This window comes from Coenobita brevimanus, chromosome 93 (assembly GCF_032717465.1).
Source record: "Coenobita brevimanus isolate Jiangsu-jjx chromosome 93, ASM3271746v2, whole genome shotgun sequence".
Lineage (NCBI taxonomy): Eukaryota > Metazoa > Arthropoda > Malacostraca > Decapoda > Coenobitidae > Coenobita > Coenobita brevimanus.
Window position 1 is genome coordinate 27,576,795 of NC_137046.1, and position 15,542 is coordinate 27,592,336.

General features: G+C 43.5%; 1 protein-coding gene across 3 annotated transcripts in view; it reads left to right on the forward strand.

The window, feature by feature from the left end:
- The window catches only part of Polr1C (RNA polymerase I and III subunit C), a 98,319-nt gene that overhangs the window by 51,861 nt on the left and 30,916 nt on the right, over positions 1 to 15,542 (forward strand). For all 3 annotated transcript variants that reach the window (XM_080282374.1, XM_080282373.1, XM_080282375.1), the window contains exon 6: positions 5,389 to 5,544. In XM_080282374.1, the coding sequence (XP_080138500.1) occupies positions 5,389 to 5,544 (156 nt within the window). The remainder of the gene's footprint in view (positions 1 to 5,388; positions 5,545 to 15,542) is intronic.

Consider the following 15,542-nt stretch of genomic DNA (forward strand, 5'->3'; position numbering starts at 1 on the left):
GATCAGTGAAGAACGTATTTTTAACTGTTGATGCTGCAAGGGAAACATCGCTGACAGTGAGGAAGTGATACTGAGAGGAAGGGGTAGAGACTAGCGACTGGGAGGCAGCAGTGTTACTAAGGTGTAACAATGGATGTTTTCACCATAGTATGTTTTGAAATGAATGTTTATAGTAAATTATGATCAGTGAAGCATACATTTTTAATTGTTGATGCTGCAAGGCAAACATAGCTGACAGTGAAGGAGTGATACTGAGAGAAGAGAGTAAAAACAGCTGTCTATCCTGTTCCCAAGCAGCCTTGCTATATTGAACTTTGGTTGTAAAACATTGTAATTTGTGTATTTACAAGTGCTACCTTTTTATATTATTTGTGGAGGTAATTACAGGTTAGTTAGAGTGCATGATTAATGATGGTAGTCGTCTGATATTGTGCTAGAGTCAAGGCAATGTGAGGAAATTCCGTAACAGGTGTGGAATATGACGGGGTTCTTTTAGGATAAATGAACTGATGTGAACATTCATTGTATTTTATGTTTTCGTCAGTGAATGAAAGAATAGAGTTTATTGACTTCATTTGTGGTTTTAAATTCATAAAATATTAAAAACAGTGTTTAGATCAGTTTACTGATACATTTTTGTCAACAAAGTTGAGATGGCCTCGTGGTTTGATGTCATGTTTTAAGATGGGGTTTTGTTTTCTCTTTTCCTGTATCATTCTTTGTACATAAAAGAAGAAACTAAAGGATGATGAGCAGTACTGAATAGATTCTGAAAGGTGAGTGTTGTATCTAAGTGATAGTGGCTCATATCAGTCACGTTTTGTCAAGAAGGGGCTTTGTTTTCTTTTCCTGTACCATTCTTTGTATATAAAAAAAGAAACCAAAGGCTGATGATCAGTAATGAATAGATTCTGAAAGGTGAGTGTGTATCTGTGTGGTAATGGCTCTTATCAAGAAACCTTACTGCAGTCTTGGTTGGGGCAAACTTTTTTTTCACAGAACTGCCCTGCCAGAATAAGGGTGCGTCTTTCACAATGCTGCGTCTTACATGCCGCGAAATACGGTATATATATACAGTAATCCCTCTACTTTCCGGATGCCCACTTTCCGGACATCGCCACTAACCGGACATAATCGTCCCGGGATCCAATATTCCCAAAATGGTCCGAGAACCGGGGGGGGGGAAGGATTTTTTCCCGCCCGTAATTTGAACTTGGTGCACGGGGCGCGGGACAGCTTTGTTGTGGCGCGTCATTCCTCCGACGTCTGCTAGAGCGCCCCTGCATCCTCCCCACTTTCTGCCTGTCTCTTGTCGCGAGTGAACGCTCGTCGTCATGGCTACCCACGTGCTCGTTTTTGTGGTGGTGCCTTACCTGCTGCTCTCGTGCCTCTCCTTCGTGTGTGTGATGATGGCCCTGCCGCCTGAGAAGAGGAAGATAGTGATATTGACTCTGGAGAAGAAGCAGGAGATATTGGAGAAAGTAGATGCGGAATGGTCTTCTTCACGCATCCTCCGTGAGTTTAACCTGGCCCGATCTACTTTGTTTGATATTAAGAGATCCCGAGACAAACTCATGCAGTACACGGCTGACTTCTCGTCGAAAAGCAAACGGAACGTGGAGAGGAAGATGATGTTTACTCCCAAGTTTGCTGAAGTTGACCGCTCCACGTTGATTTGGTATCGACAGCAATGTGCTGCTGGTGTGATGGTACGTGGTACGGAGCTGAAGGCTGCTGCTGAGAAGTTCGCAAGGCTTCACGATGCCCTAGACTTCAAGGCATCTGAGGGTTGGCTCTTCGCGTTTAAGTTACGGCATGGCCTTAACCGTAAGTCTCATGGCGAAGCTTTGGACGCTAACGAGGATGGAGTAGAGGAGTTTCGGCACAAGGTGAAGGGCTTGATCGACAGGGAGGGCCTCACTCTTGGTCAAGTCTACAACGGTGACGAAACTGGTTTATTCTATCGCTCTTTGCCAAGGAGATGGAGAAGCTTGTACCTGGCCGCAAGCTCTCCAAGCAACGGCTGTCTGCTTTGTGTTGTGCCAATGCTAACGGCATGCACCGGCTTAAGCCCGTTATTGTTGGCCGTGCAAAGCAGCCTCGGTGTCTTCGTTGTGATGGATGTCCCTCCTGTCGTCTGGTACCATTCTTTGAAGGCATGGTTCAGAGCCCAGATCTTCAAAGACTGGTTCCACCACCATTTCGTCAAGGAGGTCATACATTACCAGATAGAGAAACTGAGAATCCCACGCAACCAGGTAAAGGCCCTCCTTCTCCTCGACAGTGCACCTGCCCACCCGTGCGACAAGGATTTGGTGGCTGAGAATTGCCGGATTAGGTGCATGTTTTTGCCACCTAATACTACTGCTCTCATCCAACCAGTAGACCAAGGAGTGATCGTGGCAACGAAGTTCCTATACCGACGGAAGTTTCTGGACGAGGTGATGGTTGTTCTTGAGGACGAGCGCAGGGAGGGACGGGACACGCGAGGCCAGCGGACTTTGGAAAATCTTCGCCGCTACAACATCAAGTCTGCCATTTACAACTGGGCCAGTGCATGGAAGGAAATCCCTGTCAAGACTCTAGAAAATGTTTGGTCTCGTCTGCTTCTCAGAACGGATGCAGAGTATTGTTTCCTAGGTTTCGACGTGGATGACTTCCATGCACATCTACGTGCACACGGCGATGATGTTGATGTGGACGAAGTGCGTGAGTGGTTGGATGACGACGAGGGCGATCCTGGGTATCAGACCCTGTCTGATATCGAGATCGCATCTTCAGTTACAGGTATCAGTACCCAGCTTGAAGATTCCGACGAGGACGGCGACAGTGATGCGGACTCCTCTCAGCATGACAACTCCAGCCATCCCCAAGCTGAGCGCACTCCGGGAACACCTAGAGTTCGTTCTGGACTGCCTGGAACACCCGGACTGCGACAGGGAGATGGGGCCCTTAGGACTTGTGGAGGAAGCGCGTGCTTTCAGGCAGCGCATCATAAATTGTCAGAATCGTCGTTCCTTGCGTCAATCAACGATTGACAGCTTTTTCAGGCCCGTGACCCCCGCTGTGCCCAGCCCTGGCTCCACTCCGTTGCCTCCCCAAGACAGGCCCTCATGCTCCGAGCCACAGCCCTGCACATCAGCCACGGTGGAGTCACCGCTCGACGTGAGTTTGCGTCTATCTTCAGAGTCGTCTGCAGTGGGTACGCCATCACCACGACCCAGCGACGCACCCCTAGGTCACCTGCCAGCAATACTCTCAGACTCTGACAGTGATTAAACAGCAAGAACTTCTCCACTAGACCACACGGGAATTTAGTGTTGTGCAGTGAAAGAAAAACAGTGCATACAGTATTGTAAAGAAAGTAGAAATTTGAGTGAAAAGACAAAATTTTTTGACTAAATTTAACGTAAATACACTTGTGATTTGTTTTGAAATTGGTTTTATGAGTGGAAAGACTTAAAGTGCAGAGTGCAACACTTATTAAGTTACAGTGGAGCATAAGTAAGACAAAGAGTGCACAGTGTGAAGAGAATGGACTTCTGAGTGCGTATGACTAAGTTAAATGCAAGACATGAACAGTGTACTGCAAGTGCTTCAGGAAATCCTTCTTACTGTCAGAGTCTGAGAGGAGGTGGTTATTCATTGAGATGGCCATGGACTTGTTGTAAGTACGCAGAATGTTTCATACTGTACTGTACTGTATTTTCCATACTATACTTACCTCAAACACCTCATTTCACTCTTTTATGTCCCTTATTGGTGTGAATATGTTGTGTCTTAGGTGCTATGCATGTGCAGTAGGGAGGTGTTTTTCTGAGTTAGGCTAGGTTAGGGTCCATAACTACCAGTCCAGGAGCCAGGGACTTGTAAGTACCCAGAATGTTTATTATTGTATGAACCTACCTCAAAAACCTCATTTTATGCTTCTTTTGCATTTATTTCAGTCTTTTATGTCCCTTCTTGGTGTGATTTGGGTCTTAAATAGGTGCTATGCTTGTCCAGAGGGAGTTGTATAGATGTTTTTCTGAGTTAGGGTCCATAAGTACAAGTCCAGGAGGCTGGTGCCCATTATCCGGACAGGACCACTTTCCGGACATGCCTATGGCTCTATTACGTCGGATAGTGGAGGGATTACTATACCAACTCTAATGTATGGAAATGAAGCTTGGACCTTGTTGGAAGGACACAAGTCAAGAGTGAGAGCAGTGTGAGTGAGTTATTTGAGAGGAGCATGTTGACCACATGGAGAGACAGATTGACAAATGAGGAAGGGGACATTGTGGTATGGATGTAGATGTAGATGTGATAGAAAACGTTAGGGGAAATACACTAAGGTGGTTTAGCCATGTGGAGAGGATGGAGAGCAAGACTAATGAGGAGAGTGTATTTGAGTGAGGTAGAAGGGGGAGAGGGAGGGGGAGGCCAGGATGAGATGAGATAGATAGACTGTTATGGGTTCAGAAGCACAGAAAGGCATGCTTAGGTTGCTAGATAGTGATGAAAAGTGCACAAAAAGGAAGAAACACATACCATACAGAGACTTGAGATGGGTTTGAGCTTAGGGGTTCTGATACTAGGGGGTGAAGATTTAGCAGTCTCCGTTGCCGGGGATTAACTTCTGAGTAGGGTCTCATCTTTGAATCCCTGAAAGCCATCAGAAAATCACAGATTTTGCACCATCATTGTTGGCAAGCACGATAACTGCAGGAGTGCAGATTTTCATTTAGCAGTGATAATGAAAACTGCTGTAACCAGGTGTGCACTAGCCTAGGGATCACTGTACTGAACATTCAAAATTTGACAGCAAAAATGGATATGGATGCGGCACATCCTTTGTAGAACAGATAACAGATGGACAACTAGGGTAACTGAGTGGCATTTCAGAGATGGAGTAAGAGGAAGAGGCAGGCAGTGAACGTGATGGAGATAGGAAGTTCGTATTTGCTGCAGTTGGATGGAACAGGTTAACAGCCAGTTGGCAAGAGTAAAAAATGATGGAAGGGCCTTTGTCTTGCAGTGGACTAACACAGGTTGATGATGATGATGATAATTATGACTTCATTTCACCAACTAGTGTTTTGGGATGCATTTTTGTAATCGCTCGTCTTTTGTATATTTCTGTTCAAATTTCCTGACTAGAAAATAATTATCTGTTTGAATTATTATATACAGTATCCTGGTTCATTCACAGATCACAGTGTATTTAATCAACATAATTATCATTATTTTCCTAATCCAGTTTCTTCTTCAGTTGTTCTCCCATATAAGGAGTTTGGGACAAGAGGGTATATGTAATGTTCACCACCCATACTGCAGCATCTGTACAAATGTGAGATATGAAGAATAGTGTTGCTAATGTTGGTATTCAACCCTGTCCCATGCCAGGTCTTGGAAGTGATCATGCCAAGTTCCAGCCTGGCCTCTGTTGGTATCGTATGCTGCCAGAGGTGGAGTTAACTCGAGAAGTGGAGGGAGAAGAAGCAGATTTACTCCAAAAATGCTTCTCTCCTGGAGTTATTGACATAGTTACAACTTCTGAAGGTACCGCAAGACAAAGAATGCAGCATGCTGTTTACAGTAGAGATATCTTTTCAGAAGTATGTTGTGTTTAAAACTGTATTCAGAATGCTCATCAGGGATGGCAGCTACCAAATATTTTACTTACTTTACTAGTACAGTGTTATTCTGGCACAGCTACAGTTTCTTTTTCATTCCAGTCCATTTGTATTTTACTAAATTCATAGTCTGCTCTTTTCATCATCAGCTAATTTAGTGCACTCCACATAATGTTCTCTCACTTTTCCATTTTCTCTAAATGATAGACCACCACCTAAATTCAAAGCCTGCTGTTTTTTCATCGTCAGCTAATTAATTGCACTCCACTTAATGTTCTCTCACTTTTCCATTCTCTCTACATGATAGACCACCACCAGTGCTACTGCCCACTGTGCAGTCACAAAAATACAAGAGCAGAACAATGCAGTGACTTCCAAGGTCACAGAAATATTAAAGGAATGTTTTAGAGAAGTCTTCAAAAACTTTAAGTCATGCTACAAACACTTCCTGACTATACAAAATAATTAGAAGTTGGTATAGTTTTGTAGGTTACAGAAGAACAGCTAGCTTTTTACTAAACATCCATACTATACAAAACAGTTTGAACTTGGTATGATTTCTTAAAAGAAGCCATGGAGTGTAGAATCACTTAAAGGTAACACACTTGTTGAAGCACTACATTCAGGTGATTACAATGAGTAACAAACCAAATAGTATTCTGTAACCCAGGAAACCATTTACATTACAACACTGGATGGCAACTATATAACCAGCAAATGGACGTCTGGTGGTCTAGTGAGATAAAGCATTTCATCCAAATGTGGCCCTTTAGCTTTCAAGTCAAAGAGGTGGCTGGTGTTTATTGCTAACATAATGCTGCAGTGGGAACAAATTACTGATCACACTTGCCTTTAAATGTATAGTGAGAAGCCTACCCAGGGCACTGGTGCTCTTGATGGTTTAGTGATGGATGGATGGAATCTCACAAATGGGTAAGTCACCTAAAAAAAGGAGGAGAAAAAAACAAAGGGTAAAAGATGCATCAAGTAATGGATGTAAGGAATGAAATCTCAAAGTCAACATAAATGAGAAAAAAGTTCAACTGGAACAGGGAAGGTTTGGAGTCAGCAGATCCAGTACTTGACCCTTGGCCTATGATTGATGCAGTTACTGTGAGCAAGGCAATAAGCAAGATGCACGTGGGGAAGGTGGCAGATGTGTCTGGGTTGACTACTGAAATGTTGAAGGCCTCATGAGATATAGGAGTGGGGTTAGTTACTGAGTTGATAAGCATGATTAGCTGTATATGGGTGTGTTATCCCAGATGATTGGCTGAAGAGTGTAATTGTAAATGTGTACAAGGGGAAGGCTGATGCCCTGGAAGGAGGAAATTATAGGGGCTTTTAGACCAGATAATGAAGGTGATGGAGAAAGTTCTAGAAGGTATGATTAGAGAAAGAGTGAATATTGATGAGATGCAGTTTGGGTTTATGCCAGGCAAAGGGACCACTGATGCCATATTCATTGTTCTGCTGCTTCAGGAAAAATATATACGAAAGAAAAGGGATTTGTACTTGTTTTTATTGCTTTAGAGAAGGCCTTTGACAGAGTCCCTAGGGAGTCGATAAAGTGGGCAATAAGAAAGCATGGGGTTGAGGAGTGGCTGGTTAGAGTGGTTATGGCTGTGTATTTGGGTGCTCACACCCAGGTGAGAATGAATGGAGATTTGAGTGATGAGTTTTCTGTGAACGTTGGTACGCTTCATGGGTCAATCTTGAGCCCCTTGTTGTTTATCATGATGCTTGAAGCCCCCTCATGTGACTTCAGCAATGGACTCCTGTGGGAGATGTTGTATGCTGATGATTTGGTGTTGACTGCAGAGAATGAAAGGAAGGTGAAGGAAAGATTTAGGAAGTGGAGAGATGGTATGGGGCCCAAGGGCTTGAGAGTAAATGCAGATAAAGCAAAGATGGTATCTAGGGTTGGCAGTACTGCCAGGGAAGAAGGAGAGTGGTCATGTCCGGCTTGCCACAGAGGTGTGGGAAGTAATTCCATTTTGTGCAGTGTTTGAGATAAGTGGGTGCTCAACCCTTTGGCTATTCCTAGCGATTTTGGCACAGCCCCCTTTGAGAGGCATTTTTACACCCAAAAATGAAAATCGCTTGACCAGTGTTTGTGATTGGTGTCATAAGTTTTTGTATCTAGCATTAGAACTGCTTGAAAGTTGAAAGTTTTGTTAATATTGATTTCTTTATTAAATAAAATTGCATTTTTAAAAATTCACTAAAAATATTAATCTTGGAGTATATGGAATAACTGAAACAAAATGGAGAGGAGAAAGTGTGAGAGAATGGGAGTATGGATGGGGTATATGTGCAGGAGTAGGTGAGAATGAGAGGGCAAAGGAAGGAGTATGTATAGTTGTGAGTAAAAGATGGAAGAGGAGCATAAGACAGTATAGATCAGTTGGGTCAAGGATTGTGTGGGTAAAGTTGAAAGTTGGAATACAAATGTGGGCGATTGTGTGTGTGTATGCGCCAACGCAAGATCGTGCTAGAAGAGTGAGAGAAGAGTTCTGGACAAATGTAGAAGTGTGCATGGAAAAGTTTGGAAGGAATGAGAGAGTGTTTTTGATTGGTGATATGAATGGTAAAGTTGGGAATGTGAAGGTGGATGGAATAGTTGGTGAGTGGGGTGTGCCTGCTGAGATAGATGAGAATGGGAGTGCGTTAGTGGACATTTGTGCTGGGAGGGGGTTGGTGATAGCCAATACCCTCTTCAGGCATAAAATGATTCACAGGTATACATGGCGAGTGATGAGAAGGGTGGGTGGTGAACTGAATGAAAGGAAGGCAAGGATTGATTATGTGTTTGTGGATGAAAGGATGCGAAGATGTGTAAAGGATGCAAGAGTGTATAGAGGTTGGGGGAGTGGACTTTCTGACCACTACTTGGTGATGGCCAGATTTAAAGTACAAGAAAGTTGGAGGAATAGAAGAAGGGAAAGACGAGAGGAAGGAGTAGTTGCAAGGAGAGTGGAAAGGTTACAGGAGGATGAGAAAAAGGCAGAGTATAAGAGAGAAGTGGAGGAACGATTGGGCAAATATGAATTGGAGCAGATGGGAGACGTGGAAGGTGTGTGTAGAATATTTACAGAAGAAATATGTGCAGCATGTGATGTGGTGTGTGGAAGGAAGAGAAGACGGAGGGGGGTGCAAGGAACAGCGTGGTGGACTGAAGAGGTGAAACAGGCTGTGGCACAAAAGAAGAAAGCATACAATGAATGGATGAGAAATAGGAAGCGTGGAAGAGGTTGAGAGGCGGAAGAGAGAGTTATATGTAGAAAGGAAGAGAGGTGAAAAGATTAGCAAGAGAGAGTAAGAAGAGAGTGGATGAGGAATTTGGAAGAAATTTGAGTGTAAAGTGGAGGGACTGTAAGAAAATGTTCTGGAGAGAGGTGAAAAGAGTAAGACAGGGTGGAAGTGAAGTTAGCAGGGGAGTGAAAGATAAAAATGGTAGATTACTAGTGGAGAAGGGAGAAAAAGTGAGCAGATGGAGAGAACACTTTAAGGAATTGTTGAACGTAGAGGATGGAAGTAATGCGAGTATAAGTGGTTGGGGAATGGCTGGGAGAAGGAGGGAGGTGAGAAGACAGGAAGAAATCAGTAGGATAGAAGTTGTGGAAGCAATGAAGAAAGTTAAATCGGGGAAAGCCCCAGGAATTGATGGAGTGTGTGGTGAAATGCTGAAGCATGGGGGAGAGATAGTAGTAGAATGGATGTGGAAGATGTGCAGATTGGCCTGGGAGGAAGGTAGAGTCCCGGAGGATTGGAAGTCAGGTATAATTATTCCCTTGTACAAAGGAAAAGGGGAAAAAGAAGTGTGTGGTAACCATAGGGGCATTTGTCTTCTTAGTATAATAGGAAAAGTGTATGGTAGGATACTTATTGACAGAGTTAGAGAAAGAACAGAAAAATTAGTTGGAGAAGAACAGGGAGGCTTTAGGAAGGGAAGAGGTTGTGTAGATCAGATATTCATTCTCAGATCTTTAGTGGAAAAGTTTCTAGAGAAGGGAAAGAAGTTGTATGCGGCATTCATGGATTTGGAGAAAGCACATGACAGGGTGGATAGACAAGGATTGTGGAAAGTGTTAAGAATATATGGAGTAGATGGAAAGTTGTTGAATGCTGTGAAGAGTATGTACGATGGTGCGAAGGCTGCAGTGCATGTGGATGGTGAACTAAGTGAATTTTTCTCTTTGAAGGTTGGGTTGAAACAGGGATGTGTCATGTCTCCATGGTTGTTCAATCTGTACATGGATGGGGTAATAAAGAGGTACACGGTAGGGTAGTGGATGTTGGAGTGGCCCTGGTGAGAGAGGATAGTGTTTGGAAACTCCCTGTACTGTTGTTTGCAGATGATACTGTGTTGTTGAGTGAAGACGAAGGAGAGCTGCAAGGCTTGGTGGATGAGTTTGGGAGAGTGTGTAAGAAACGGAATCTAAAGGTGAATGTAGGGAAGAGTAAAGTGATGGTCTTTGAGAGGTGAAGTCAGTGAATGTACAGCGAGGTTGGATGGTGAGGAATTGGAAAATGTGAGTACGTTTAAGAACTTGGGTAGTGTGATGAGTAAGGATGGAGGTTTGGAGGGTGAAGTGCTTGAAAGGGTACAGCAGGGAAGAAAGGTTGCTGGTTCCTTGAAAGCAGTGATAAAAAACAGGGAAGTGAGCATGGAAGTGAAAAAGTTACTACATGACAGTATTGTGATACCAACTCTAACGTACGGAAGTGAAGCTTGGACGTTGTTGGAAGGACACAAGTCAAGAGTGAGAGCAGTGGAAATGAGTTATTTAAGAGGAGCCTGTGGAGTCACATGGAGAGACAGGCTGACGAATGAGGATATAAAGGAGCGTTGTGGTGTTGATGTGGATGTGATAGGAAGCGTTATGAGGAACACACTGAGGTGGTTTGGCCATGTGGAGAGGATGGAGGGTGAAAGACTGACGAAGAGAGTGTATGTGAGTGAGGTGGAGGGGGAAAGAGGGAGGGGGAGGCCGAGGATGAGATGGAGGGATGGGGTGGAGAGGTATATGAGAGAGGGGGTGGGAGCTGGGAGCAGGGGAGTGAAATGGCGGGGACAGGGCGACTTGGAGGCGATTTGTTTGTGGCCACCCCAAACGGGATTGAGGCGTCTGGCAATAGATAGATAGAGAGATAGTATATATATATATGTATGTGTGCATATATATATATATATATATATATATATATATATATGTATATATTTCACTCTCATCTTAAATGTTGGGACCAACTGCCTGGCCCCGGGCTCCTGTGCTTCCCGTGGGGCGATGTAGGATTGGATGATGGATATATATATATATATATATATGTGTACAGTATATGTATTTCCATCATCCATCCATCATTCAATCCTACATCGCCCCACGAGGAGCGCAGGAGCCCGGGGCCAGGCAGTTGGTCCCGACATTTAAGATGAGAGTGACCAGCCTCACTCATCCCTGAGTGGCATTACATTAGCAATCAACCCCAACCATCCCTTGGATATAAACCTTCACCGGCTCAATCCAACTGGAGCGCAATAATTACTCACTAAACCACCAGGCACCAAAATTTGGTTATATGGTTACCACCCAGCATAGTAAATAGTTTCCTGGTGCACAGGAAGCCATTTGGCTTGTCACTCAGTGTACAGTCACCCACAGGCTGAAGGAAGTGGAAAGAATGAAGGAAAGAAAGACAGAAGAGGGAGTGTAAAGTCACCCGTAGGCAGAAGGACGAGGAAAGAATGAAGGAAAGAAAGACAGAAGAGAATGGAAGGAAAGAAGGATGGAGAGGAAAGGGCAGACACCCGAGAGCAGCACTACATCGAGTGAGTGGATGGTGAGCACCCCCACCTACCACAATATGTATATGTGTGTGGTCGAATTCACACTAAAGGCTGCAAATGATCCATGCTTTATTGTCTTACAGCCACAAAAGTATATTGCCAAGGTTTCCATGGAAAATAATGATGTGATTTTCCAAAAAACAAAATGATGACTTCCCGGCAGATCTAAACAATAAAAATTATAATTGTAATGGGATCACAGAGGCGTGGGATCACATTCTGTCATTTTCCTTGAAAAATAGAAATTATCCATGCTATAATATGTTACAGCTACAAAAGTATACTGCCAAAGTTTCCATGGAAATCAATTACCGTTTATGATATTCCAAAAAATTAAATTATGACTTTCTGGCAAATCTAAACGATCAAAAATACAACTGCAATGGGATCACAGTCTATCATATTCCTGAAAAATAGAAATAATGTATCTACAGTTTATCTACCCTATACTGACATACCCTCTTGTACACCTTCTGAGTGTGATATATCCTGGAACAGAGGATGAGGCACAATGCAGGTGTACTGATACATTCATTGCAAAAGTATGAAGTTTGCTTTCTTTTACATTGTCCCTTACCCACACAGCAGTTTGGCTCATTGGAGGAATAGACTGTAGCACCAGTCGAGCAGGGCAGTACTTCCAAAGTGGATGGAAAGCCGATCACAGGGAGAGCTGGAGCTCCCGTTTCATCAGTCCTCGGGCCTAGTTCCTGACCATCCCCCTTTGCTGGATTTTTTCATTGTTTCAGTAACATAAAGAGTAGGCCAGCATACTCTCCAATACAAGTTTCTCTAACTTTCAACACCATACTACATGCACATTACACACTACACTTCCTTTTCAAAATTAAACATGAAAAATGACGTCCAATAATCAAGACTCGGAGTCCTTGGGGGGTCGGGGGGGCATAATGCCCCCACCATGCACCCCACTCACGGTGATGACTCGATGAGCTGCCTGGACCCACTGTCTGACTCACTTCTTCATTTCTGTAACATTCGCAGCCATTCCTGTAACTTTCTCTCTCTGTTGAACACCACCTCTCCTCCTCTGAACCTCACCTTGTCTTCTTAACTGAGACTAAGCTGTCTGAGGCAACTGACAGCAAACCCTCTTCTGTATCCTCCTACTTTATACTCATTTCAAAGCCAAAGGTGGCTGCTGTGTATATGTATACAATGACTTATCTTGCTCTCGTGTTCCTGAACTTGATTCTTCTGAATCCTCTACTCTCTGGCTTCAGCTTTCCTGTCATTCTCTGACTAAATATATCTGTGCTGTTTACTTATCCCCTAATTCTACTGACCATGAAAAATTCTTCGACTACCTTACTTCTACGATGGAACACATCCTATCTGTTTCTCCTTTCTGTGAAATCTCCATTCTAGGAGATTTCAATGTTCACCACCACTTTTGGCTCTCCTCTCCTTTCACTGATCCACCTGGTGAACAAGCCTGCATCTTTTCTATCCTTAATGACCTAGAGCAGCTTGTATGGCACCCTACCTGTATCCCTGACAGCCCTGGAGAGAGTTCCAACATACTTGACCTCTTCCTTGCAACTAATCCTTCTGCTTACACTGTTAATCTTTCCTCTCTGTCCTCCAATTACAACCTTATTACCTTAACCTGTTCTATCACTCCGGAATGGCCTATGGACCCTCCAAAGAAATGTTGGTTGTGGCACTTTGGAGCTGCTGATTGGGAGGCCCTCAGGCAGTACTTCTTTGATTTTCCTCGGAATGATTATTGCTTCCATGGCCGGGAGCCATCTGAGCATGCCTCACACATTACGGAGGTTATTCTCTTGGGCATGGAAGCATAGATTCCTTTCTCATATCCTCTGACTAATGCAAGAAAACCTTGGTTTAATCACACTTGTTCTAATGCTGTCCACAACAAGGAGAAGGCCTATAAAAGGTACCGGAGCCAACCCACCCCTGAATCACATCTTTCTTATGTTTCTACCCGGAATCGTGCTAAGTCTGTTCTTCACTCTGCTAAAAATAATTTCATCCGTACTAAATGCTCTCAACTCTCCAACTTGAATTCTTCCCACTCCTCCTGGCACCTTGCCAAAAACCTTTCTAACAACTTTACCTCATCATCCTTCCCTCCTCTTGTCTACTCTGATGGCTCTGTAATTATTTCTTCTACTGATAAAGCAGATCTCTTCACTCAGACTTTCTCCTCCAATTCCACCTTAGACGATTCTGGTGCTGTTCTTCCATCGCCTCTCCCCTCTGACTTCCTCATGGCTAACATTAAAATATCTTCAGCTGATGTATTTTCTGCCATCACTGGCCTCAATACTAACAAGGCATATGGGCCTGATGGGGTCCCTTCTGTTGTTCTCAAGAACTGTGCTTCTGTGCTTACACCCCACCTAGGTACGCTCTTTTGCCTTTGTCTGTCAACTTGTATCTTTCCTTCTTGCTGGAAGTTTGCTCTCACTAAGCCTGTCCCAAAAAAGGGTGACCATTTCCAATCCACTAACTATCGCCCATTTGTTTTAACATCCTCTGTCTCAAAAGTTTTTGAGTCTATTCTTAACAGTAAAATTTTAAAACATCATTCCTGTCATAACCTTTCTGATCATCAGTACAGGTTGTGTCAGGGACGCTCCACAGGTGATCTTCTCACCTACCTTTCAGACTCCTGGTCATCCTCCTTTCGGGACTTTAGCGAAAGCTTTGCCATTGCACTTGACATCTCAAAGGCTTTCACTCGAGTCTGGCATAAATCTTTAATTTCCAAACTGCCCTCTTACGGTTTCTATCCTTCTCTCTGTGCCTTCATCTATAGAGTCCTTTCTGGTCATTCTATTGCTACTGTTGTAGACGGTTACCGTTCTTTCCCTAGATCTATCAACATTGGTGTTCCTCAGGGCTCTGTCCTGTCACCAACTCTCTTCCTTTTATTCATCAATGACCTTCTAAGCTGTACACCTAACCCTGTCCACTCATACGTCTATCTCAGCAGTTACTTCAACAAACAAGGGATGAGGCTATGGCACATCTAATGTCTGACTTGGCTCGTATCTCTGACTGGGGTAAGAGTAATCTTGTTGTTTTTAATGCATGAAAGACTCAGTTCTTACACCTATCAACCCGACAAAATCTTCCACAGGAGTGCCCACTAATGTTTAATAATATCCAACTTAATCCTGCATCATCCTTAAACATACTTGGGGTTTCATTCTCTCGGGACTTAACTTGGAAAGATCATATTACATCTCTTGTAAAATCTGCTTCCAAGAGATTAGGTGTGCTAAGCTTACACCGTACCTTCTTTACTCTTGCACAGTTATTGACTTTATACACAGGCTTTATTTGCCCCTGTGTGGAGTACAACTCTTATGTGTGGGGAGGCTCCACATACAGCTCTTCTATTTCCATAGGATGGAGTCAAAGGCTTTTTGTCTCATTAACTCTCCTCCTCTTACTGGTTCCCTTGAACCTCTGTCTCTTCGCTGCACTGTTGCATTTTTATCTCTTTTCTATCGCCACTTCAATGGTCACTGCTTCTCTGAACTGCTTGCTTGTATCCCTCCACCTCTACGACAGGCGCATAGCACCCGTCTAGCAACAAACTCTCATCCCATTTCTGTTCAACTTTCTAATACAAGAGTTAACTGTTACTCACAGTCCTTCATTTATGCAACAGGTCAACTCTGGAACTGTCTCCCTCTGTCTGTATTTCCTACTTTCTATGAACTCCAGTCTTTTAAATGCAGTGTGTCCATGCATCTCAAAATGAACGGATGTTGAATTTGGGTCTCTTTTGTGCTGTTTTTGTTTTTTTCTTCAAAGGAATGGTTGCGGGCTCCTGGCGTTTGGTTCCTTCTTCCTTGCATTAAAAAAAAAAGTTTCTTGTTTTCAGATTTGGATACGAAATGCTTAGCTAATTTATTCAGTCTTCCAATTTCTGGGGCATCATCACAGTGGTTTACCTCTAATCACACTTAACCCTTTAACCGTGGGCATTGTTTTGCCCCGACTGTCCTCTCCCGCGGGGGTTTCGACCAAAATGTAAACAAACTTTAAACCTTTATAACTCTGCACAGAATAAA